At 30.5% G+C, this 24667-nt stretch overlaps 1 protein-coding gene and 1 long non-coding RNA gene across 3 annotated transcripts in view; one reads left to right on the top strand and one right to left on the bottom strand.

Moving 5' to 3' along the window:
- The window catches only part of LOC142319180 (uncharacterized), a 41509-nt gene that overhangs the window by 4092 nt on the left and 12750 nt on the right, over nucleotides 1–24667 (bottom strand). The window contains exon 2 of one of the 2 annotated variants that reach the window (XR_012755129.1): nucleotides 22730–24303. This is a non-coding gene — a long non-coding RNA (uncharacterized LOC142319180). Of the gene's footprint in view, nucleotides 1–22437; nucleotides 24304–24667 lie in introns of those variants that run through there. The other variant, XR_012755128.1, reaches the window with a different exon arrangement.
- On the top strand, nucleotides 4771–22694 carry LOC142319179 (uncharacterized). Its single transcript, XM_075356162.1, has 2 exons — nucleotides 4771–5357; nucleotides 22519–22694. The coding sequence occupies exon 1, from the start codon at nucleotides 4863–4865 to the stop codon at nucleotides 5310–5312; it is 450 nt and encodes a 149-aa protein (XP_075212277.1). The 5' UTR covers nucleotides 4771–4862; the 3' UTR covers nucleotides 5313–5357; nucleotides 22519–22694.

The raw sequence follows: 24667 nt of genomic DNA, 5'->3' as shown, positions 1-24667 counted from the left end.
TTTTGTAAGGTTTCTTGTTTGGGAAGATAGTTTTCAAGTTAAGTATGGTAACAAGAAAATATCTTGCCTTCCACTTAATGTCTATAGAAGATATAAAATTATTTGTTGAAAAATATTTGCTGATAAAACAACGTTTTGGCCTGTCAGAGAAATTTTTAAATTATGTGAAAAGGCTTTTAATACAAAGCTCTCCACCTGCATAAGGTAGTGATTAAATTATGATGATTTAAGTATTGAAATAATTCAGTCACGGTGAGAAGAGTTCATGACTTATCTTAGTGGAATAAAATTATACCTACAGATACATTTGGGTTCTTTTAAGTGAAATATGTGAACCACAAAAACGTATGGAAAGAGTCACATCCACTTTTTATTAAAGTGACAGTGTGAAAATAATAAACGAGTAAAAAGTTCTAGCCCTAGATTGTATAATTTGTAGATTTGTAATAAACATACATCATAAGACATACAGATTTAGAAACTCATTCAGTATGTATTTTCAGTCAGGTGCAATTCAAATTATTTAAAATAAGAGTAATTTTACTGAAGGTAATATTGTGATAATATGTGTCTTTATGAAGGTGATTTTTTATATAGATAAAGATTCAAATTATCTTAGCCAGTTTCACAAATTATTTTACAGTGGTCTTAGAACCACTCACAAGAAAGAGCTAGAAACAAAAGAAAATTTCTCTGAAAAATTATGAATCCTATGTTATAGATAATCTACATAATATGTCGTCTTGTAATGAATATTTTATATATTTATTGCAAGGTATAAATATTGCAAGAAAAAACAAGAGAAGTAGTATAGGTTTAATTAATTAATGACTCACTTTTAGTGCAAAATAAAATATATCTAAAATTTAAACCTTTATATAAAAATAATGATAAAATGAAATGGAATAATTACAGACATTCAGTGGTTTTAAAAAACATTCTTATCGATGAGTACCTTATCCAAATGAAATTAATATACTAATAGCAGTATTAAGTAGGTATAAAAAGAAATATTTTAAAAAATGCATTATCAACTAAAAAGCAAAAGATGTAATGAATTCAGAAGAAACCCCTATATCAATCTTTTTAGTCTTACGTAAAGATTTTGAGAGGGTAAATGGTTAATGTCTTCTACAAAAATTATAAAAAATAAGTTAACAGAGGTAACAGATTAGTGCTTTAGATTGTGTTTTACACGTAGAAAACAATTTAAAGAGGTAAAGCAACAGACAAAAGGAGTAGATAGATATGGTTGATTCCATTTTGTCTCATGACAAATTGGGACACAATTTTGATATGATGACATAAATACTACTACAGTCTCACACTGATATATAAATGCATTTGACAGGTATACATTCAGCTATCAAGAATCTCATTCAGATAAATAAATGTTATAAACTTCTTTTAATGCAAATAGAAAAAGAGAATATATTCATGATAGTTAATAATTAGAAGTAATTATTAGTGAAATTCTTAGGATTATGAATGAAGAAAAACTCTCTTGGAAAGACCATGTAGATAATTTTTGCAAGAAAAAAGACAACATTTTTAATATTATTTAAATAAAATTAATTTTAAGTAGCAATAATGTTAATGGAGACATTACTAAATGAAACTTTTAGTTGTGTTGGTAAAGATATTTTTATAAAAATGTTAAAGTAGTTTTTAATTTTGGAAATTTATTTATTCCACTGAAAAATTCCTATTCCTCTCCCTCTCCAATTTAAGTTGGAACTAAGCTTTGTTAATTTTCTTGACTCTCCCAAGGTTCAACACTAAATCACTGTGAGATGATATTGAAAAAAGTAACAAAATAATAAAATAAAAGATTTGCACTCAATTCTAATAAAATAATCTTATTATTAAGTTGTTATGTCCTAAACTGGTTAAGAATTAATGTTTTCAACCTGCAATATTTTATATCGTTTGGGAAGACAGAATAAAACTGCTTTCAGAACTAGCTACTGTAATCACAAATGTGGTGTATTTTAGAATCAGGTACTTGTCCCTTTCTTTCAGTGTAAATAAATAATTTTTCTCATTGCAATGTTAATATCTTTTTGCGAATATATGCTGCACTAACTAGATCAGACAAGTCTAAAAATATTCTTAAATCATCTCAGTAATTAGTAAATTAATAGAATGATTAGATGTCAGTAATTTATTCCTAACTTCTAATAAAATTAAATATCATTGTAAGTTGAGTAGAAAGAAACAGAAGTTAGATATGAAACAAGCTTAATAGGCTACTCTGTCCAATGTGACACTTAACAAAGTGTCGCTCAGTTTTCTTCTAAACCTTATCATTATCTCTTTGAAACCTAATAAATATTTTTACAGCTTAGAGACTCTTACACTGGACTTGTAAAAACAGATTTACAAAATAAAGAAATTCGATAGAATAATTTTTAGATTTAAATTCACTAAATAAGGCATATATACTTTTGAAAATATGTTTGCCCTTCACTTTTTCAAAATTATCAATTCCAAAATGATCAGAAGTACAGATACACATGTTACAGTTAACAAATTAAACAAAACACATCAAATAGTTACAAGGTTTCAGCAAGGACTATGCTGTATTCTATATCTGCAAGAAGCAACTGTATTTGGGTACTAGGGTGAGCAATATAAAACCGAACCCATAAAGTAACTGCTGCAGAATTGGTAAGATATGTTGGAATGAAATTTTATGAATGATACCGATAAATTAAATAAGAAAAACATAAAATGTAATTTAAATGTTGTATTTATATACCTTATTGTTCCAAAAGATGTTCAAAATGACCACCCTAGGCATCAATACACTTTTGTGCTTGACTGATCATATTGAGAGTCATCTGACACAAAACGTTGTCAATTGCGTTGATTTCCCATTGAATGTTCACCTTCAGTTCATCAATATTGTGGGGATTAGATGTATAAACTCTCTTCCCTAAGTAGCTCCAAAGGAAAAAATCGCAAGTAGATCACTCTGGGGAACGTGGAGGCCACCGTCCTCTGCTGACAGTTCATTCATTTGTAAAAGCTGCATAAACGTGATTCAGTGAAACCTTTCATGTGTGATACATTGCTCTGTCTTGTTGGAAGAAGCTGTATTCTTTTTCATTATCAGTTAATTGCACATAGAATTCTTCGAAAATTGTGTGGTAAGTTTGTGTATTGACAGTCCAGTCAAAAAATCTTGGTTCCACTATACGATTACTGGAAACGGTACGCCAAACACCAATTTTTTCATTCTGAATTGGCCGCTTGAATATCTCATGATGATTCCTTACCATCCAATACCTGATGTTCTACAAATTAACATGGCCAGATAAATAAAACCATGCCTCATCTGACGTGAAATATGACTTTGGGTCTATCTGTCCACCAACAATGTTTTTCGGAAGCCAGTTGCAATAATCAAGTTGTTTCACTTTGTCTGTCTGCTTCAGTTTTTGCACAGTTGTAAAGCAGTATGGTTTCAATTCATGAAGAATTTTACACGATGTGTATTTGATACCAGATTATTGGGATAACTTGCGTAGTAATTTTTTTGAACTGGCTGTAGTTGTCCTTTCAATATCAGCAATGGCCTGTGGAGTCCTAAAGGAAGGTTGCCTATTTTATTTTGCATTTGAAACCAAACCTGTTGTACGCCATTTTTTAACTAAATCATGTATGCAACTCTTCGCTGGTATACAGGCATTTGAAAATTTTTCTACAAATACTTGACATGATTCTTCAAATGTTCCAGAATGAATATAAGCCTAAACTATAGATATCATGTACTGGATTGAATAAGGCATTTTACACAAACACAACTGCATTCACAATTCTGCACTAACATGTAACCATCTGACAAATGGCAGGAACAATCAATAGTAACATATACATCCACTAGTCGTGTTAGTTGTGTGAGTCTTTCATAAATAGTGTTGGGTAGCAATTTCATTATGCGTTCAATTTTATGTTGCTCACTCTGTACATGCTAATAGACTTTCAAGACTGCCAGTAATATCAATGGAATTTTTTTATATTCTTTTAATCTTTTTCCCCTACAATTCTTCATTTATAATACAAAAACTAAGTACCAAAATAATTACGCAGTTAAAACACTCAGTATGGTCCAAAAGATTTTCCTAAATTTATGGAGACCCAAAATGGTGGATTTCTTAATACCTATATTGACATCAAATTTCCAGAAAGTTTTTTTTTAACAAATAAATATGTTTCTTTAATTTTTCTTTTTATATAAACTCTTAACAAAGTTAAGGAATGTTAAAACTGTAAAAGCAGGAGAACAGAAAAAACCCTGTTAATCTTTTGTATAATTTTAATTTTTTATGATACAAAATCTATTTTATTTTAAATTGTCCTTGAAATACAATACCAAGTAAAGGCAAAATTTACTTTTCACCATGAACATAACTATATTTACAATTACAAGCAGCACTGTTTCTTTTATTACAGTGTATTAAAAAAACGTATACAGTGCATAAAAAATACTGTAAAATTGTGTAGAATATAATAAAGTTTACACAATGATTTATAAAAATAATATGTAATATATTAGTCATTTTATTTTTCTTTATTAGTTTATTTTTTATTTTTTGTAATAATTCATAAATAAAGAAAATGTGCGGATAAATCCACTTCACTTTGTATCATTTTGTATGAAAATGATTTGATTGTAAACAACTTTACTGCTTTATTGTTTATATTATTATGGTATTACTAAAATTAGAATGCATAATCTATCTTTGCAGTTTAGAGGTCAAATAAAACACAGATAAAACAAGGTTATATAATAACAGTGAAAAGTTTTACAAATTCTTCATATTATTTATATCAAAAGTGACTTACATTATAACAAGATGTTATATCAACTTCATTTTTTTACATCACTTATGATCATTATTATTTTTACCAGACAATCAAATAGCAATAAATTTATTTCTCATCATCAGAAAGATCATCATACCGATAATCACCAAAGTACTTTACATAACCTTAGCAACCAACATGGATCAAGTACGCCAAAAGATGTCAGTAAACACACTAACACAAAACAAGAAATTACCAATAAAAATAATACTGTAAGTAAGAAAGAATCAGTTAATCATCAAAATCATAAACATAAGGGACATAATTTTAATCATAGTAATAAAAGCACCACAGGTGGTAATTTACACAACTCTGTATCTACCACTTCAAAGCCAAAATTTAGAGCAGGAGCTATTATTGATACACCTGTAATACCATGTCCTGAAGGGCAAAAACGAGATCGATTTGGCCACTGTAGATCAATATTTCAAGATGTTTAAGAAATCAACCAATAGATAATCATTTATGAAGAAAAAAATATACAGGTAAGAATTTGAATTTCTTGTTTTGTACAGAATAATAATTACTTTTCTTATGTGTATATTTAAAGATATTATTCAAGAGCAGAAAATTTTACTCTTTTACTGTTAATCAGTATGGCATGAGTGAAAATTATTATTTTAAATTAAAAATCATACTCATTTAAAGGTATAAGAAAAAATTATCCTTGAAAATTTTTTTTGTAAACTGATTATGTTGCTCCTTTGTCAGTGATATAACATGTGACCTATTAGTAATTCCCATATGAGAGGTTAGAGTACTGCTTTAGTACACTGTAGACTAGAATAATTATGTATCTGATACATACTATGTTGTTTGTTTATATTGTTTTCAAAAAATTTAAGCCATATAATTTTTATAAAATGTATTTGTAAATTTCATACTGTTTAATTGCACTGAAATCTTTGATGTTGTGATATGTTTTCAAAAAATTTTGCTTACCTAAGCTAATATCTCTATATGTGTGACTTGTTTCAATGAGATGATTTGAAATAGTTTAACCATGAATTTTAATCTTTAATTGCAATCCACATCATCCTAAAAATACCAGAATATACAAAATTCTTCTTTGATAAAATTAAAATAAAGAAAACTTGAACCCAACTACCAAGAGTCTGAACACAGAGCTAGCTAGCTACATTCACACTTACAACATAAGATACACAGTTTAAAAAATATTCTAAATTAATGATTTGTAGTAAATTGAAATAAAACCAATAAAACATAAATTTTGTTGAATTTAATACATTAAATTCAACAAAAAAAAAAACTGCAAATAATTATTCTTAACCAAAAATCTTTAATAAAATCACAGGTTATAAATCAAAATTATAATTGAACTAAATTCTGATACATAAAATTTATTTTACACAAAAATAAAACCATTAATAAGCATTATAAATCATGTATTTAACACATACACAAACCGTACCTTCTAACAAATATGTTGTGTATCACCCACATTAAAGGTTAATTTAAATCCATCAAAAGAACATACCCATCAATTCATACCCGTAAGATATAAAGATCATACCCGTAAGATACAAGGATCATACCCATAAGACAAGTGGCATTGTGAAACTCTACTATAAAATACACATCAAAATACTCAACACATTCATACACATTAAAACAGCTTATATATAAAGAATATAAAACAACTTATTGAAAATACATTAAACAGTTCACATTCTACATGACTTCATACTTACATCTTTCAATAAAACCAAATCTATAAACTATAATCAATAAATCTATAAACTAACATGCCTGCACTACACATGATCAACATAATACTTTTATCAAGAAAATAACAACGCACCATCATAACACATTAATAAAATCATAACCAAAACAAGTTAAGCCAAAACAAATAAAAGTAATACAATATATATATGAATAATTTACATAACCAGTCCTACCAGGGTGGTCTTTCCTTCCATAGCTCCTGGCTAAAATATTAAAAACGAACTCAAGTTAGTTAACAAAGATTACATGCAAAAAATAGTACATGATTTTCGTGATAATAATGATGATGATGAAGAAATCATATACTCATTCAAAGGCCATATAACGTGTACCGTAAAGTACACAATCAACAAAAAATTACACTCTGATTTATAATTCACCGTAGAATATGATTACTAATCTATTTGTCTCACCATATCAAAAATAAATAACAAACATACTTTGAAACCTACACAACTATCCATACTTATACACAAAGTGCTACAAACAATAAAAGCAATCTGTATAGCAATTTGTATAGAAAACATGCTATACACATGAGCCACAATTAATATAAAAAGTACATTATAACGTAATATAACCATATCTTAAAACTGTCAACATATTCAGAAAAAAATATTACTTTTTCTTTTTTAAAACTGTAAATAAAATATAATTAAATATACAATTGGATGTAGATTTATAAGAAAATTTTTACAACATATAAAAATCAAGATTACAAATTGCTTAAGCAAAATGTAATGTAGAAATATAAAATTTGACAAAAGTAGCATAAGTTTAAAAAATATATGTTACATGACTTCATACTAAAAGAACTTCCTAATCTTTTTTTTTATGATTAATTTACCATATAACCTCAAAACTTGTGCTTGGAAATATGAAATAGAAATTTTGTAGCATATGAAAAATGCCACACCTGACCAGGATTCAACCCGGAGTCTCCGGATGAAAGGCCAAGATGCTACCACTTCGCCACCAAGATCGAAGATAGGGATTACATTTATCAGTACAACATTTAACTCACTGAAAATAATATTAACATAAGTAATAAAACAGATTGCAGACTTCACCCTTTTCATACAATCTCATTGAATTACCAGCAGAAATTGGAAAGTCTTCATCAATAATTACTGTTGTACCACAAATTAAACAACTCAAGTATATGTGGATACTCATTCTTCTGAAGTACATATCATAATGTGGTCCTGTCCACTCATCAAAAGCTTTCTGATGATTAACTGAATATCAGATTGATTCAATATTTGGATCATTCTTAATGAGTAATCTATTAGCGAAAACATTAACTAATCAGGAGCTCCCAATTCTGAAAGAATATTGTGCCTATAATTTAGAGCATTTGAACAATTTTCTGAATTCTTTTGTTAATAAAGCAAACTTAATAGTTTTATAATAAACAATCTACACACTAAATTTCTTTACACATATCTCTGTGTATCTTTTGTTCTAGCTGCAAAATTTTATTTTCACCTTGCTAGCCGCAATAACCATAAAAAAAAAAATTGGAAAATACGGAATTTTAAAGGGATAATTTTTAAGCGATAATAATAATTTACCTTGGTTGTAGAGATATTTAGGAGAGATTAGGAGACCTCATTTTACTACATAGGATTTAATAATCTATTTTAAAATGCTAAATTAGTCACCTCCTCTATGAATCATGAGACCTTGCCGTTGGTGAGGGGGCTTGAGTGCTCAGGGATACAGAGTAGCTGGACCGAAAGTGCAACCATATCGGAGAGGTATCTGTTGAGAGCCAGACTAAGGAATGATTCCTGAAAGAGGGCAGCAGCTCTTTCAGTAGTTGTTAGGGGCGTGAGTCAGGACGACTTAAACGGCCGTATCAACATCACTCAGTGCTCTGAGTACTGCGCAGCTGAAAGCAATGGAAAACTACAGCTGCTTTTTTTCCAAGAAAATGTGGCTCTCTCCATTTTCACATAGCAATAATGGAGGCGCCTTCCTTGGTAAAATATTCCGGAGGTAAAATAGTCCCCCGTTCGGATCTCCGGGTGGGGACTACTAAGGAAGGGGTCACCAGAAAATTAAAAAATAACATTCTACGAGTCGGAGCGTGGAATGTTAGAAGCTTGAAAAAGGTTGGTAGGCTAGAAAATTTAAAAAGGGAAATGGGTAGGACAAATGTGGATATAGTAGGAATTAGTGAGGTTCGGTGGGAAGAGGAAGGCGACTTTTGGTCAGGTGATTTTAGAGTAATTAACTCAGCATCAAATAATGGGCAGGCAGGAGTAGGTTTCGTGATGAACAAGAAGATAGGGAGGAGAGTGGAGTATTTCAAAACGCATAACGATAGAATCATTGTAATAAGGATAAAATCAAAACCTAAACCGACAACGATTGTTAACGTCTATATGCCTACAAGCGCCCATGATGATGATGAGGTAGAGTGTGTATACAAAGAGATTGATGAAGCAATTAAACACGTAAAAGGAGATGAAAATTTAATAATAGTTGGAGACTGGAATGCAAGCATTGGAAAAGGCAAGGAAGGAAATATAGTGGGTGAATACGGGCTGGGCAAAAGGAATGAAAGAGGGGACCGACTTATAGAATTTTGCACGAAGTATAATTTAGTAATTGCCAACACCCAATTTAAAAATCATAATAGAAGAATATACACTTGGAAAAAGCCAGGCGATACTGGAAGGTATCAGATAGATTATATCATGGTTAAGCAAAGATTTAGAAATCAACTCGTTGACTGCAAAACTTACCCTGGAGCAGACATTGATAGCGACCATAATTTGGTGATAATGAAATGTAGATTGGGGTTTAAAAACCTGAAGAAAAGGTGTCAGATGAATCGGTGGAATTTAGAGAAGCTTGAGGAAGAGGAGGTAAAGAAGATTTTTGAGGAGGACATCGCAAGAGGTCTGAGTAAAAAAGATAAGGTAGAAAATGTAGAAGAAGAATGGGAGAATGTTAAAAAGGAAATTCTTAAATCAGCAGAAGCAAACTTAGGCGGAATAAAGAGAACCGGTAGAAAACCTTGGGTTTCAGACGATATATTGCAGCTGATGGATGAACGTAGAAAATATAAGAATGCTAGTGATGAAGAAAGTAAAAGGAACTATCGGAAATTAAGAAATGCTATAAACAGGAAGTGCAAACTGGTGAAAGAAGAGTGGATTAAAGAAAAGTGTTCAGAAGTGGAAAGAGAAATGAACATTGGTAAAATAGACGGAGCATACAGGAAAGTTAAGGAAAATTTTGGGGTACATAAATTAAAATCTAATAATGTGTTAAACAAAGATGGTACAGCAATATATAATACGAAAGGTATAGTCGATAGATGGGTGGAATATATTGAAGAGTTATACGGAGGAAATGAATTAGAAAATGGTGTTATAGAGGAAGAAGAGGAAGTTGAGGAGGATGAAATGGGAGAAACAATACTGAGATCTGAATTTAAGAGAGCATTAAAAGATTTAAATGGCAGAAAGGCTCCTGGAAAAAACGGAATACCTGTAGAATTACTGCGCAGTGCAGGTGAGGAAGCGATTGATAGATTATACAAACTGGTGTGTAATATTTATGAAAATGGGGAATTTCCATCAAACTTCAAAAAAAGTGTTATAGTTATGATACCAAAGAAAGCAGGGGCAGATAAATGTGAAGAATACAGAACAATTAGTTTAACTAGTCATGCATCAAAAATCTTAACTAGAATTTTATACAGAAGAATTGAGAGGAGAGTGGAAGAAGTGTTAGGAGAAGACCAATTTGGTTTCAGGAAAAATATAGGGACAAGGGAAGCAATTTTAGGCCTCAGATTAATAGTAGAAGGAAGATTAAAGAAAAACAAACCAACATACTTGGCGTTTATAGACCTAGAAAAGGCTTTCGATAACGTAGACTGGAATAAAATGTTCAGCATTTTAAAAAAATTAGGGTTCAAATACAGAGATAGAAGAACAATTGCTAACATGTACAGGAACCAAACAGCAACAATAACAATTGAAGAATATAAGAAAGAAGCCCTAATAAGAAAGGGAGTCCGACAAGGATGTTCCCTATCTCCGTTACTTTTTAATCTTTACATGGAACTAGCAGTTAATGATGTTAAAGAACAATTTAGATTCGGAGTAACAGTACAAGGTGAAAAGATAAAGATGCTACGATTTGCTGATGATATAGTAATTCTAGCCGAGAGTAAAAAGGATTTAGAAGAAACAATGAACGGCATAGATGAAGTCCTACGCAAGAACTATCGCATGAAAATAAACAAGAACAAAACAAAAGTAATGAAATGTAGTAGAAATAACAAAGATGGACCGCTGAATGTGAAAATAGGAGGAGAAAAGATTATGGAGGTAGAAGAATTTTGTTATTTGGGAAGTAAAATTACTAAAGATGGACGAAGGAGGAGTGATATAAAATGCCGAATAGCACAAGCTAAACGAGCCTTCAGTAAGAAATATAATTTGTTTACATCAAAAATTAATTTAAATGTCAGGAAAAGATTTTTGAAAGTGTATGTTTGGAGTGTCGCTTTATATGGAAGTGAAACTTGGACGATCGGAGTATATGAGAAGAAAAGATTAGAAGCTTTTGAAATGTGGTGCTATAGGAGAATGTTAAAAATCAGATGGGTGGATAAAGTGACAAATGAAGAGGTATTGCGGCAAATAGATGAAGAAAGAAGCATTTGGAAAAATATAGTTAAAAGAAGAGGCAGACTTATAGGCCACATACTAAGGCATCCTGGAATAGTCGCTTTAATATTGGATGGACAGGTAGAAGGGAAAAATTGTGTAGGCAGGCCACGTTTGGAGTATGTAAAACAAATTGTTGGGGATGTAGGATGTAGAGGGTATACTGAAATGAAACGACTAGCACTAGATAGGGAATCTTGGAGAGCTGCATCAAACCAGTCAAATGACTGAAGACAAAAAAAAAAAAAAATTAGTCAATCAAATAAGATCAAACAAAGGTCAATGTAAATAGAAATCGGCTTTATATTTTTTATTAGACAGTTTCAAAATGACAGAAAGGCAATAAATTTAATAAGTTGATTCTTTAAAAAATATTTGAGTAAATGTGTACTTTGAGAGGACAAATCTGTCCTCTCCAGGTAGACAATAAATCTATAGAAATTGAATTATCATTACCCTGGATAGGAGTAAACTCATTGATCAATGATTTCTTCTTTTTTTTATTGACCAGCTTAATGCAATCTTAATTCTGTGAAAAAATCTCTCATAAATCCGATAGTGACTCTTGTGAAAGCACACAACTTGACTATAAAACCACTTACCAGATCATTATAGGAGAACTCCTCTTTTACTACAGCTAGGATAGTAAAATTCTTATTAAGGTATAGAAACAACAATGTGAGGTTATTCAGGAAAACTTTATCATTTATTTCTATGGAATAAAATAAACATTTCTTGTAATTAACATGGAAAAAAAACAATTTGAAAGAAGGACTCAGTATTTTTTTAAAATAATTTCTACATTTTTGATTCATCAGTATTGTATCAGATGATGATATTAAAACAAGCTGTAATAACTTCAAATTAGCGCTGGTGTGAACTATTTCAACAGAAAAAATTAAGCTCAATCTTAGTTTTGTTTTTATTAATTTTTATTTTATAACCAAATCTTTCAAAACTGAAAGATGAAATAAATAAAAATAATTTCCCTCCAAACAACTGAGAATGATAATTTGATGATTGTTTAAAATTTGTAAGAAGTTAAATAAAGATTAAATATCAAATATAATAGTAATGATAACAACAATGGTAATAGTTTTTATCTATTTTCTTGGCATATAAAATTTTTACATAATAAATTAATGTTTTGAAATCTACTGCTGAGCCATTAGATATAATAGACATGTTAATCAAAAGTGAATGTTGGCTTTCTCAGGGTGATGTTCCTTCTATATGGATTTGAATACTGGATTATGGATACCAGTGTTCTTTGGTGGTTGGGTTTCAATTAACCATATATCTCAGGAATGGTCAACCTGACACTGTACAGAACTACACTTCATTTACATTCATACATATCACCCTCATCCACTTTCTGAAGTAATACCTTATGGTATTCTAAACAGAAAAAAGAAAGAAGGTGTTGTATTCCTGATGAATTTGTTTTGGGATCTTTTTACCAGACAGAGGGGTATGTTAGTACTATGATTTGTGTTGTCCCTTCCAATTCTTTTGTGTACATTTGCTTTGTTGAGCAGTTTTCAATGGAACGACATTTGGCTGGTAGACTTGAATATGATTTTTTTGTCGGTTTATGTATAGAACTCCTGATGGCAGCACTGATATTTTTTGTGATATGATTGAAAAAATTTTGGATGGCTTGAACAGAAGTCAAAAAATGATTGGTGCTGATAAATGACTCTTTTTACTCTCTTGGTTTTGTTTTTGTTAATTTGGGTGCTACTAGTTAGTTAATTAGGGTGAGCAGATGTTTTGATAATTAGCTTATTTGGGTATAAGTAAACCTACAATTACTGGTTCCAGATTTTCTGACCATAAGTGTTTGTTGCTAAAAGTAAATTTAACAAAAGATTTTCGTGTGCCAGCTAAGAAATCATTTTGACCTATAACAAGTAAGTGTCTGTATAACTTTATTGGTTCTGTTTCGGACATTGACTGTAATTATTATAATGATAACTGTATTGATCTGAATGCTAAATGAAATATTTTCCTCCAGAGAATAAATCATGCATCCGAATGTTCTTTTCCTTTAAATTTTGACAGGAAATATTTAGATCTCTGTTTAAGAGTTTGTGCACTGATGAATTTAGATATATGCATGATTTCCTTAACATGCTAAATGATTTATATCAGATATTTAACACTGACTTAACTAAACAGCTGAGAAATAGCTTTAAACAGAAGTATAGGGAATCTCTAAGTGCTGCTAAATTAAAATATAATGATAATTTGATAAGTAAATTAAATAACCCAAAAAAAGCTATCTGAGATCTAATAAATGAAAAAAGGAAACCAGAATTTGGGTATGATTTCAGATAAACTAACTTGTGATAACTTTAATCAATTTTTTGACTTACCAGGAAAACTCACTTCTAATTTAGGTACTAAAAAGTATTTTAATTTTAAACAGACAAGTGGTGGCAAAGAGCCTTTCCTTTCTTTTAATCTATTGGAACATTATAGAATTAATAAATAAAATTAATTTTTTTTTAAGATTGTAATTGTTCAGATCTTTATGCAATAACAAGTAAGTTGATCAAACACATAGTTCCCGTTATTATTTACTACTCATTCCAATTTTTCCCATTTTTACTAAAATTTTTGAAAAAGTCTTTGCTTTCTTAAAAAACTAGAATTGTTTCTTATTTTGAAAATAACAACCTATTTTCTGAGATTCAGTTTTGCTTCAGGCAAATCTTTGTTACCAGAGATGCTATTTTGAGCTTTCTAATAAGATACTTGACTGTTTTAAGAAATGTTTTTTCACCATGGCAAAATTTTTTTGATCTTAGTAAAGTTTTTGACTGCATTCAACATGAAATTAATAAATTCTTATTTAAGTAATAGACAACAAGCTGTGAAATTTAACAATGTTCTATCAGAATTTTCTACTTAAGTTGTGGTATATCCCAGAGTTCGATGTTTGGACTTATATATATACAATTTTTACAGATGATTTAAATGTAGGTTTGGAATTAAAAAATTCACATCTGCTGACTTTTGCTGATAATACAACAAAGGTCCCATTCAGCATCTCTTTAGATGATCTTGTTCATAAAAATGTTGAAATTAATTATATTATTAAGGATAGGTTTTCTGATAATAAATTAGTATTTAACAAGGAAAAACTAAATTTAATGACTCTGGCCTTTTTTCTGTCATTTCTCACACCACCACCATCCCATTCAATCACCCTAAAGCATAAGACCGAATTTCCGTGCCACAAACGGCTACTGTGCCTCAAAACGGTTTATGACAAATATCCTAATTAGCTACTAGAGCTTACCTAACTGCATGAGTAGAGTAAGCATGGTGCCCTACATCACTTGCTTGCATGTCCCATTACTCACTTGTCATATATTACTAAAATGGGTAGGCGCACCCCATCTACATACTAAAATATATGTCTTGTCAATAAATTAAAATTTATTTCCTCAAGGACAGCAATTTTTGCCACGCCTAGGTTACTGAATGCCAGCAAGTACCTGTCCACCATGTTATAGCGCTTGGAGTTGACCTAAGGCCAGCCATTTCTCAAGGATAGCTTCCTACAGCAAGTAGTAGGAGTCTTATATCCTTTAAACTACTGATGCCGGTTAAACAAAGCAATGGCATCAAGGTACTCGCACACAGTCCGACAATGCGGCTGATGCCACATTGACTCGCTGCTTATGAGTGATCAATTTTCCCCTTGACCTCTAAGTTCCAGGGTAGCCTGACTTCTGCCCCCCCCCCCCAAAAGCTGGGCAATGGAACATCATTTGTTTGTTCGACTGGACTTCCCTGCAGACACACAGCTCATCAGTTGCCAGGCGGAACCGAAACAAATATTGGTTCAAATTCACGTGGTTTGAGAGCACATAGGCTCCTGTTGCTCTTAAAAACAAACTAGAGGTGTATCATCCCCCCCAGTCATGCATAAATCTATACAAGGACCTACCTTTAGTGCCATTCTTGCTGCCATGCTTCTAATGTGAGGCTATAAAGCCTCCTCTGCAGGCGGGAGATGGACAGTTGTTTGAAATTTAGAACCGATGCACTGTGATCACTGTTCCGCTCCAGTACAGGACCGGCTTGAAACCGCATCCCAAATTCCTTGCCTCCCTACCTCTTCACAATTTCCACATGGCTGCCCAAACTTTCACCATATGATTAAGGCTCTGCACTGGACACTCCTTAAATTTTGAATAAGTGCTTGATTTCTTTTCATCCTATGCGCCCAAATGGACACACCATATGAGGTCATACTTTCAAAGACACCTCGGTACACCATATACAAATGACGGCCCAACAGCCTGTCAGAAGGTACATATTGACACTAAGATTGAGGTGATTCAAAAGAAGTTTTTTAACTACAAGAAAGAGGCTGCAACAGGCATCCATTAATGGCATGATGGCAAATGCCATCCTGGCATTAGTTGCCAGGAGCAGTGTACATGTTGAGGTTCACTCGCTAAAAAGCAGAAGGACACTGCAGGATGGCATATATTTTTATAAGGCTCTTAATACCAAGGTATTATTTCGAATGTTGGGCTTAGAGTGCCAAGATTAAGTGTGTAGAATCATTGTCTTCTATGCCTGAGTCAGAGAATGCGTCTTTCCCTATTGGTTCGATATATTGATATTTTTCATGGATTAAGCAAGAACACTGATATTTTTGATGTGAACTTTGTTAAGAAGGTCAAAGATCAGCTGTACGTAATGGAATTTGTTTAAAAACCATTAATATTGTAACTGCAATTATTATTATAATTAATATTAAATTAACTAATGCAATTTGTATCACTCGTCTTTAATGTGTGATATATCAAGACTTTGCTGTTGTACTGTACAAAATAAAATAATTAAATAGATAAATAAATTATCAATATTATTATTATACTGATAAGGGGTTTTATGGAAAGCAGAACTGGCTGCCTTGCAATAACTGTGATGAAGTGTTTCATGTGCCTTGCGTCGGTGTCAGAAGAATGAGGCATGAGGTGATTGAGGATAATGATGTGTGGACTAAGATTCTTGACTAAAAATAATGAAAAAAGGGAAGAAGGCTATTATAGGAAATGTGCGAAAAATGACCACTCAGCAAAGGCCCATGAGAAAGCTTTATTTGTTACAAGATTTGGACCAGATGATATGCATAACAAAGTTGTGGAATTAGTTGATGTGGAATTAGTGGATTAGTTGTGGGATTAGATTGGTGTTGAGGTCAAGTCTGGAACGTACATGAAACTGAAGATTAAGCCTGTAAGATACAACTCATTCCATTTATTAATCTCCGTGGAGGATTATGAATGGCTGGTTTCTGTTGGTGTTAGGTCAAGAGTTCTGGTGCTTCCTTATTATGGGGAGTTAGCACCAGAGAATGATGATACCCAAGAGGAGAATGAGGAAAGTTGCAATAATGAACCATAAGGACATAAGGATGACTTATTAGAATGTGTGTGGGCTGCGTACTAAGCAGAAGGAGTCTCTTGTATCGATATTTGGAGCCACATACAATATAATAGCTGTGAAGGAGACAGCTTTAATGAGAATTTGCTTACATCTGAGATTTTCCAAACGGATGGAGTATATAATGCGGAAACTGGTATTATGTGAAAAAAGGAAGAAAGTTAAAAGTTTGCTACATACTGTTCTTCAGAAGCGTATTGATAAAGTAGATTATCGAAATAAATTCTCTTAAACCTTTTAGACCCAATATACTTTGTTTATAATATACAGCATTGGTAGGGTCTTATAATTCTATTTACGTGCACCATATTACATGGTCTTAGTGTTAGTTTCATTTTCTTTTTTTAAGTAGTAGTTAATATAATAACTACATGTTCTTAATAGAGAATGTTATACTTATAACAAAAGATGTAAAAATAATAATTATAAACAGACGAAAAAAAGAATTATAAAACTAGACAAATAAAGTTTAATTGGAAATCTATAATTAATCTTCTTAAAAATCTGGGAGGAGAAAATATTCCTCTAAATTCGACAATTGCCTTAATATAATTTTCTTACATAAAAAGACAAATAAAAAGCTTGTCTATAATTGTGGAGCAATTTTGCTCTATCAGACTTAAAAAAATTTATTTAAGATCCTCCTGAACAGAGTAGAGAAATGTTTGATTGAAAATTTAGGAGAGAATATCAAGGAGGAAAATTTAGAATATCAAGGAATACATTTAGAAAATGTAGATCCTGCATGGAACAAATCTTTAATCTGAAAAGTATTCTTAATACTTTTAACATAAAACAAGATCAATAAGTCATATTGATAAGGTTTAATAAGGTAAGGTAAGTCAATATTGTAAGGTTTATGGATTCTACGAAAACGTCTCTTTATATATTTCTGTAGAAAAAAACTTCATTTAATAACCTAGAAGAATTCGGAATTCATTCAAAAACCAAAAAAATAATTCAGGAAACTGTGACCAATGCCTATTCCAAAAATTAATAGTAATTTTTAATTAAGTACAACTGTAAGTACAATAATTATTTACACTTGTAAATGCAGTTGTTTTTCACAATTATTATATTTATGATAATTAATGGAAATTATTTTATTTATAATTATCCATTCAAATTATTTTAACTGATTTAGTGTCATAATAATTTGAAGTAACCAATTGGTATGAATTATTAACTAACGTACTTTATAGTGTACCAGAAAATATAATAGGGCTTCTGCTACTAAGTAAAACTTCATTTATTTTATGATTATGATGAAAATGAATCATATATTATTCCATACTTTTTTTTTTTTAATTTCATTTAACCATGGTATAACTAACTAACTAATTTCCTTTATTTACTAATCACTTTATTTTGTATTTCATTGTTTTCCTGAATAGAATTTAATGCTCCTTCTGATGACAGAAATGTTTAAAATAAATAAAAATATCTGTTTATATTAACACTACAAAAAAAAAAGCTGACAACACGGTCTTAGGACTTTCCCGCCACACGGCTTTTTTCTGATGTACAGCTTACACACACAACTTAATTTATAATATTTATCATTTTATTTAAATATAATTTTTTTTGTTTATTTAATTCAGTGATTCTAACTAAAGAGCACGTGCATACCATATTTCATCCGCGCGGGTGTGGTGGTGCTAGCTGTCACTGTAAATACTTTTTTTTAGCTCACTTTCGCTCTACGGTTAATGGTCAACGGATAGTACTCATGCGCAAAAGGTGGAAAGTAACAATACACTTGCGCAGAAGGTGGAGAAGGGATTAACACATGCGGTGTAGGTTTTTGAACATCGATGTAGTCGATCAACCATCATTACGCTTCGAACAACCTTGTACGAGATATCGAATACTCCCGTAAATATTTAAACATGGTACTAATAAAAAGTATAAAATACAAAAAAAGGCTTTAAAAAAATGGATTGTTCCGTAAATATAAAACAGAGGATAATTTTATTTTCAACAAAGTAATATGTATAATGTTGTCTATTTTCGCAAGACCACAACTAAAAGTATGGGGCGGGCTTTAATACTCAATATCTATATAAATTCTTTTAATATGACAAAGGTTTTGATGCAAAATGGAAATGACAGCTTAAGTATACAATATCTAGTATAATCTCTTTGGATGGACTAAAGTTAAGGTGCAAAATAGAAATGAGTCGCGCTTCAAGCTTTTCATCGTGAGCTTGCGAAAATAGACATCTTTATATATATATTATTTTGCTGAAAACAGAATTATCTTCTATTCATGTCTAATGGGTAATCCATTTTTAGATTTTTTAAAAGCATGTTTAAAAAACTTTTTTTTATTTTATATTACACTTTAAATATTATTAATTTATTTAATTTCGCTCACCTGCGACGTTACAACATAGCAGCCGACTACACCCACCGACCGGATTGGTCTAGTGGTGGTGAACTCATCGCAAACTCGTCGCGAACTCTTGACTTCGAAGTCAAGAGTTCTAAAGTTCAAATCCTACTAAAGACAGTTACATTTATATGGATTTGAATACTAGACACACCTGGACACACCTGGATACAGGTGTTCTTTGGATGTTGGGTTTCAATTAACCACACATCTCAGGAATGGTCGACCTGAGACTGTAGAAGACTCCACTTCATTTACATTTATACATACCATCTTCATTCTCTGAAGAATACGGTGGTTTCGGAGACTTATTTAATTTAATTTTTATTTAATTTTAATTAAATTTAAATTAAAATTAAATTTAATCTGAAAAGTATTCTTAATACTTTTAACATAAAACAAGATCAATAAGTCATATTGATAAGGTTTATTAAGGTAAGGTAAGTCAATATTGTAAGGTTTATGGATTCTACGAAAACGTCTCTTTATATATTTCTGTAGAAAAAGACGACTACAGCAGCTGTATAATAGTGCTACATTAGCGCTCCTTGTGGTTAGAGGGGTTACTAATGACGCACTGTACTCACAAAGCTACTAGTTTATTTAGAGCATTTTTTTGAGTAGGGGTGAGAATATGCAAAAATTGTTTTTTGGAAATATTATTATTTTTTAATTGTTAACAAATGTGCCTAATAAAAATAAGACCTTACTTAGGTGTAATCTCGAGATACTGAGGGTGACCTTGCGGAACAGTCTCACTCCAGCCTCACCCGCTTGATCTTTTAAGTTGAAAATTTAATGGCATTAATGCCCCATCTATAGAAGTATTCTGACCAAGTTTGTTCAAAATCAGCCCACTAGTTCTGGAGATATAAGGAGTGAAAAATCGAACACACACATACATACGAACATCTGGAAAATTTCCATCCGGGTTTTTGGGTACCTTGGTTGTCAAACTGTCAAGATCCGGTGAAAACCACATATACCCAAATTGGACCGATTATAATACTTTTCCTTCTAGAGCTACATCTCTGCTGTAGTACTAGACGGGAAGTAATACACTAGTTGTATGTTTATCTTAATGTTCTTATCTAAGTAACAAATTGCACTTCATATACATAAAATAAAATATGTTATTTACCTTAATCTATGAAATACCATCTACCTGAAACGTCATTATTAGAAAAAGCTTTGAGTGGATAATAAAAAATGGCTGTATCAGTGAATGAATTTATCTTACTGAAGTCAATTTCACTAAAGCATTAAATAATAATATTTAGGGTTACAGGATTTTAGTAGTATGAATTGTGTAGGTGTATGTGTGTGTGTGTGTGTGTGTGTGTGTGTGTGTGTGTGTGCGAGCGCGAGCGCGCGTGTGTGAAAATTTGGCATTCAACTGAAAACTTATATTATAATTAAATACTTAAATTATATTATATTGCTTCCACTGAATAAAATAACTGTAGCAGATGCATAACATAATCGTTAAAGTTATGAAGATCATAAATCACAAAGTAATATTATCAGTTTCATCATATGTACACTGCATATAGAATTATTTAAATAATTAATATAATTATTTACATAATACATGGAACTATTGCTGCAGGGAAACTTTAAGTATATCAATCGGTTACACCACAATTATTCCTACATACGCAAGGTCATATTTAGTTAATTTATATGGTGTGTCTGGGTCTCTTGAGAGTTATATCTACAAGGCCGTATAACCTCATTAATTAATTGCTCGTTGTATTTCACTGCTTACAATGAAGAGTATATCAAAGACATTTTTAAATTAATTTCAATTTGCCATAATTATTAATTGCATAATCATAATAACCAATAATGTAACAAATTTATTTTTATTGTTGTTTATATTATATATATAAAACAACATGTCGTGAGCGATTCATAATTATCAATGCTCATCAAAAACTATAGAAGATAAATTGATGAAAATTCGTATACACGTTCTTCTTATAGTGTAAGTTCTCACTAAGAAAGACGTTTTGAAGAACTTCTTTTTTTTGAAGGACTTTTTTCATTTTAAGAACAAATGAAGATATCAACTTAATTTTTTGTGTCTATAATCTTCATATAAACATCTAAAAATCCTTTCTAAATTTTTTGAAATACCAAGTTTAAAGGGTTAAAATCGATTTTTGAATTTTTTTAAACCCGGTTATTTTTAGAATTTCTCAGTAGTAAATAAAGATATCAACTTGATTTTTGATGTGTTTAATATATAAAAACCAATTTCTATATATTTTTTTTTGAAATTCGAACTTGAAAGGGGGTAAAGAAAATGGTAAAAAAATGTCGAACAATGGTTACAAATCTTTCCCATTTTCTATTATACTAAACGAGATGTTCAGTAGATTTGGGCCTGCAAATACTCTTCACATAAATATCTAAAAATCATTTCGGATTTTTTTAATTTTAATAATTGAAGGGTTAAAAAATGCATATTTTTTTTACTTTTTTGCCGTTTCGTGGTACCGCTATTGAACCAGTCTTTATGAGATTTGGTAACATTGTGACGGTAATTTATGTTTTTAATTCTGATTATGTATTTCGCGAGCGAAGCCGTGACGGGAAATCTAAAAACCTATTAATTAATGGGTCCTGTATTGACCAAACTCTTGCTCCGAAGAAATTAAAATTCATTGATAGTAAATTCAATTTTACAAATTGAATAGGCTTTAATTTTTATTTATCATTATTATTCTCAAAGCCTGAGTTTAATGAAAATAGGGGGGTTCGCCCCCTTTAACAGAAGGGCTCACTTTTTATATTTTGATGAATTTTTTTATTATGTTATGGTAAACCAAAACTTGTACCTCCACTATCTACTGATTGGGGACGTAGGAATGAAGCAGCTGTCACTCCCATTACTCCAGACTTGCTGTTTAAAGTATGGAACGAACTTACCTATCGGCTGGATGAATGCAGCGTGACGTAAGGTGCTCGCATTGAACACTTGTATGGAAAAACTATAAGAGATACTCTCATTATATTTGTGATTCATTACTGTAAGTCAAAGTTAAGAGATATTACGAAGCTTTATAACTCCGATACTCTTTTTTGTATATTCTGTACTACAAATTAAGTTATTTAAGTGTTTTTTATATTAATTTTGTATGAATCAAGCTGTAAGCATGGGAATATGAAATAAAGATTTTATCACAATAAAACATGAATATGATACAAATCTGGAAACAAATAGATGAAAAGTTGATATTCTTGAAATTTAAAAAAAAATTAATTTATTTATTTTTATCTAGCGACTCTAATTTATATTTAATCATAATAATTTACTAATCTCATTGTTTGCAGATCATATTAACAACAACGAGTTAAGAAAAGAAGTACAAATGGTGCAACAACTAAACCCAATAATGTAATTGTGATAATTGTACATTAGATTAATGTTATTATAATAAAATCATGCAAAATTAGAAAATATCTAATTATTAGATCATATATTAATCAATAAAATTATTTATATTAAACATTTTTGTACTTTTATTTACTTTAAAACCCTTACTTATCATTATCATCACTATTTACAATGTTGACTGTATCACAGTCTCCATAGCTACTATAAGATATGAACCTCCACCACATGTCTACGATGTTCTCATAATTTCATTGAACATTTTTCTAAAAACAAAAAAATACAAATAGAAACAGAATAGTTGTTTAAGAATATATTAAAATCTAAACTTAAAAGAAATTATAAAAACCATCTACCAAGGCGGAAATGGATTGTACATAGTGTATCACAAAGTTCTCCTGGGACTTTCATTACCTATTCTACTCGCAAAAATAATGTAATAACTTTATTATATAAACATATGTCCTAAAATGCTTCGTTTGCGAGTTACGGTTAGGGAAAGATTTTGTTCGAATTTCAGCTACTCCTGTGAAATGAAATCGTACTGGAGATTTTTGGACGTTAATTAAAGAGCAGAATTAGTTATTTGTTATAGTTTTGACTTTTAAAATCGAACAGAATATGTCCCAGAAACGTAAATGTATTACTTTTTCTGGGATGAAAACCAATAAATTTGGATAAAAAACCCTGTTTTATATGTTTGACGTACAATAACTTTGTTAAATGGTTAATAAACACGTAAAACTTTGGGTAATAAACTAATAAAACGTAATACTAAAACAAAACTTGTCGAAAATCAGATTCTGAATGAAACGATAGTCAAGTCTATCGAAACGGAACGAAATGTTGGTAAGAAGAATAAAATAAAAAAAAGTTAGAAAAATTCGAATTTTATCTAGAAACGGTACACTAGAACAAAGTATATTAAACCTACCGATCTATAATAAGTGTTCAAAAATGAGCCTACCATTTTCAACATATTTCTTTTGTCGTTTTTACGAGTAGAATAGGTTATAAAAATCCCTGGAGAACGTCGTGATACATTCTATATATAAGATTTGAAGATTACTGCAATCAGCAGCTAAAAAAATCTCAACTCAGAAGCAAAAAATAAGATATTAAAAAAAATAAGAAAATTTATTGAAAATATCAGTTTATTGAAAACATTTATATTAAACTACAATTAAACATTTATTTAAGCGAGTATGAATTTTCAGTACCACAATAAAATTTATTTGCTCATTAATAATAATTTAGTTTTACTTGAGTAATAATTCTTAATTGATAAATTTGTTTTGCATAATCAGTATATTAAAAATAAAATAAAACTAAAGAAGATATTTTTTTAAATTTCTCAAAAATACATTCAATTTTAACATAAAGATGCATAATTATATATATTTATACAAAAAACCATAGTACTTTTTTATTTATCTTTTTTTACATATCACATGCTCGTAATTGTATGTGTTGCTTTAACAACCACTGAAGTAGGATATTAAAATAAGTGAAGTGCATTTGGCGTTAGCTTTAAAATTTGTGCATTTGTTGTCTTTTGTCTTTACTGTGTCTGGTGGACATTTACCGTTCGCAGGAATTACAGTTAACTGACCGATCTTTGATAACTGTTGTACAGGCTCTTTGACATCTTGTTTTTTATCATCACAAACACATAATGATATCAATGTTAATAAAAACAAAACTAGGCTCCAAGTCTTCATTATCTGAAAGAGTAAGAAATAAGTTATAGAAAATGTTATTCATTAATGTTTCGCTAAAAGGTTATATTTCATGTTCAGTAGATAAATGTAAAAAAAAAAATTGTTAAATTTTTATATTTTTGTAATATATTATAAATAATAAAACCTACATAAATTGAGTAACATTTTGTTTAATCCAGAATATAATATTCATCTGTTGCATGAAAAGAAATAGACAAATAATGAAATATTTTTTTACTTGCGAGTAAAAAATTAATATTTCATTCTGATTGGTGCTGATAGAATAGAATAAAGAAAAAGAAGGAACTGCCTTATCACTTGTTCGGATTGATCAAGCAAACCTTGATAAAACCTTATCAAAGCAGCT

Source organism: Lycorma delicatula, chromosome 2, assembly GCF_047948215.1.
Source record: "Lycorma delicatula isolate Av1 chromosome 2, ASM4794821v1, whole genome shotgun sequence".
NCBI classification, from domain to species: domain Eukaryota; kingdom Metazoa; phylum Arthropoda; class Insecta; order Hemiptera; family Fulgoridae; genus Lycorma; species Lycorma delicatula.
Note: the sequence above shows the minus strand (reverse complement) of the source record. Positions and strands in the feature narration are given on the sequence as shown.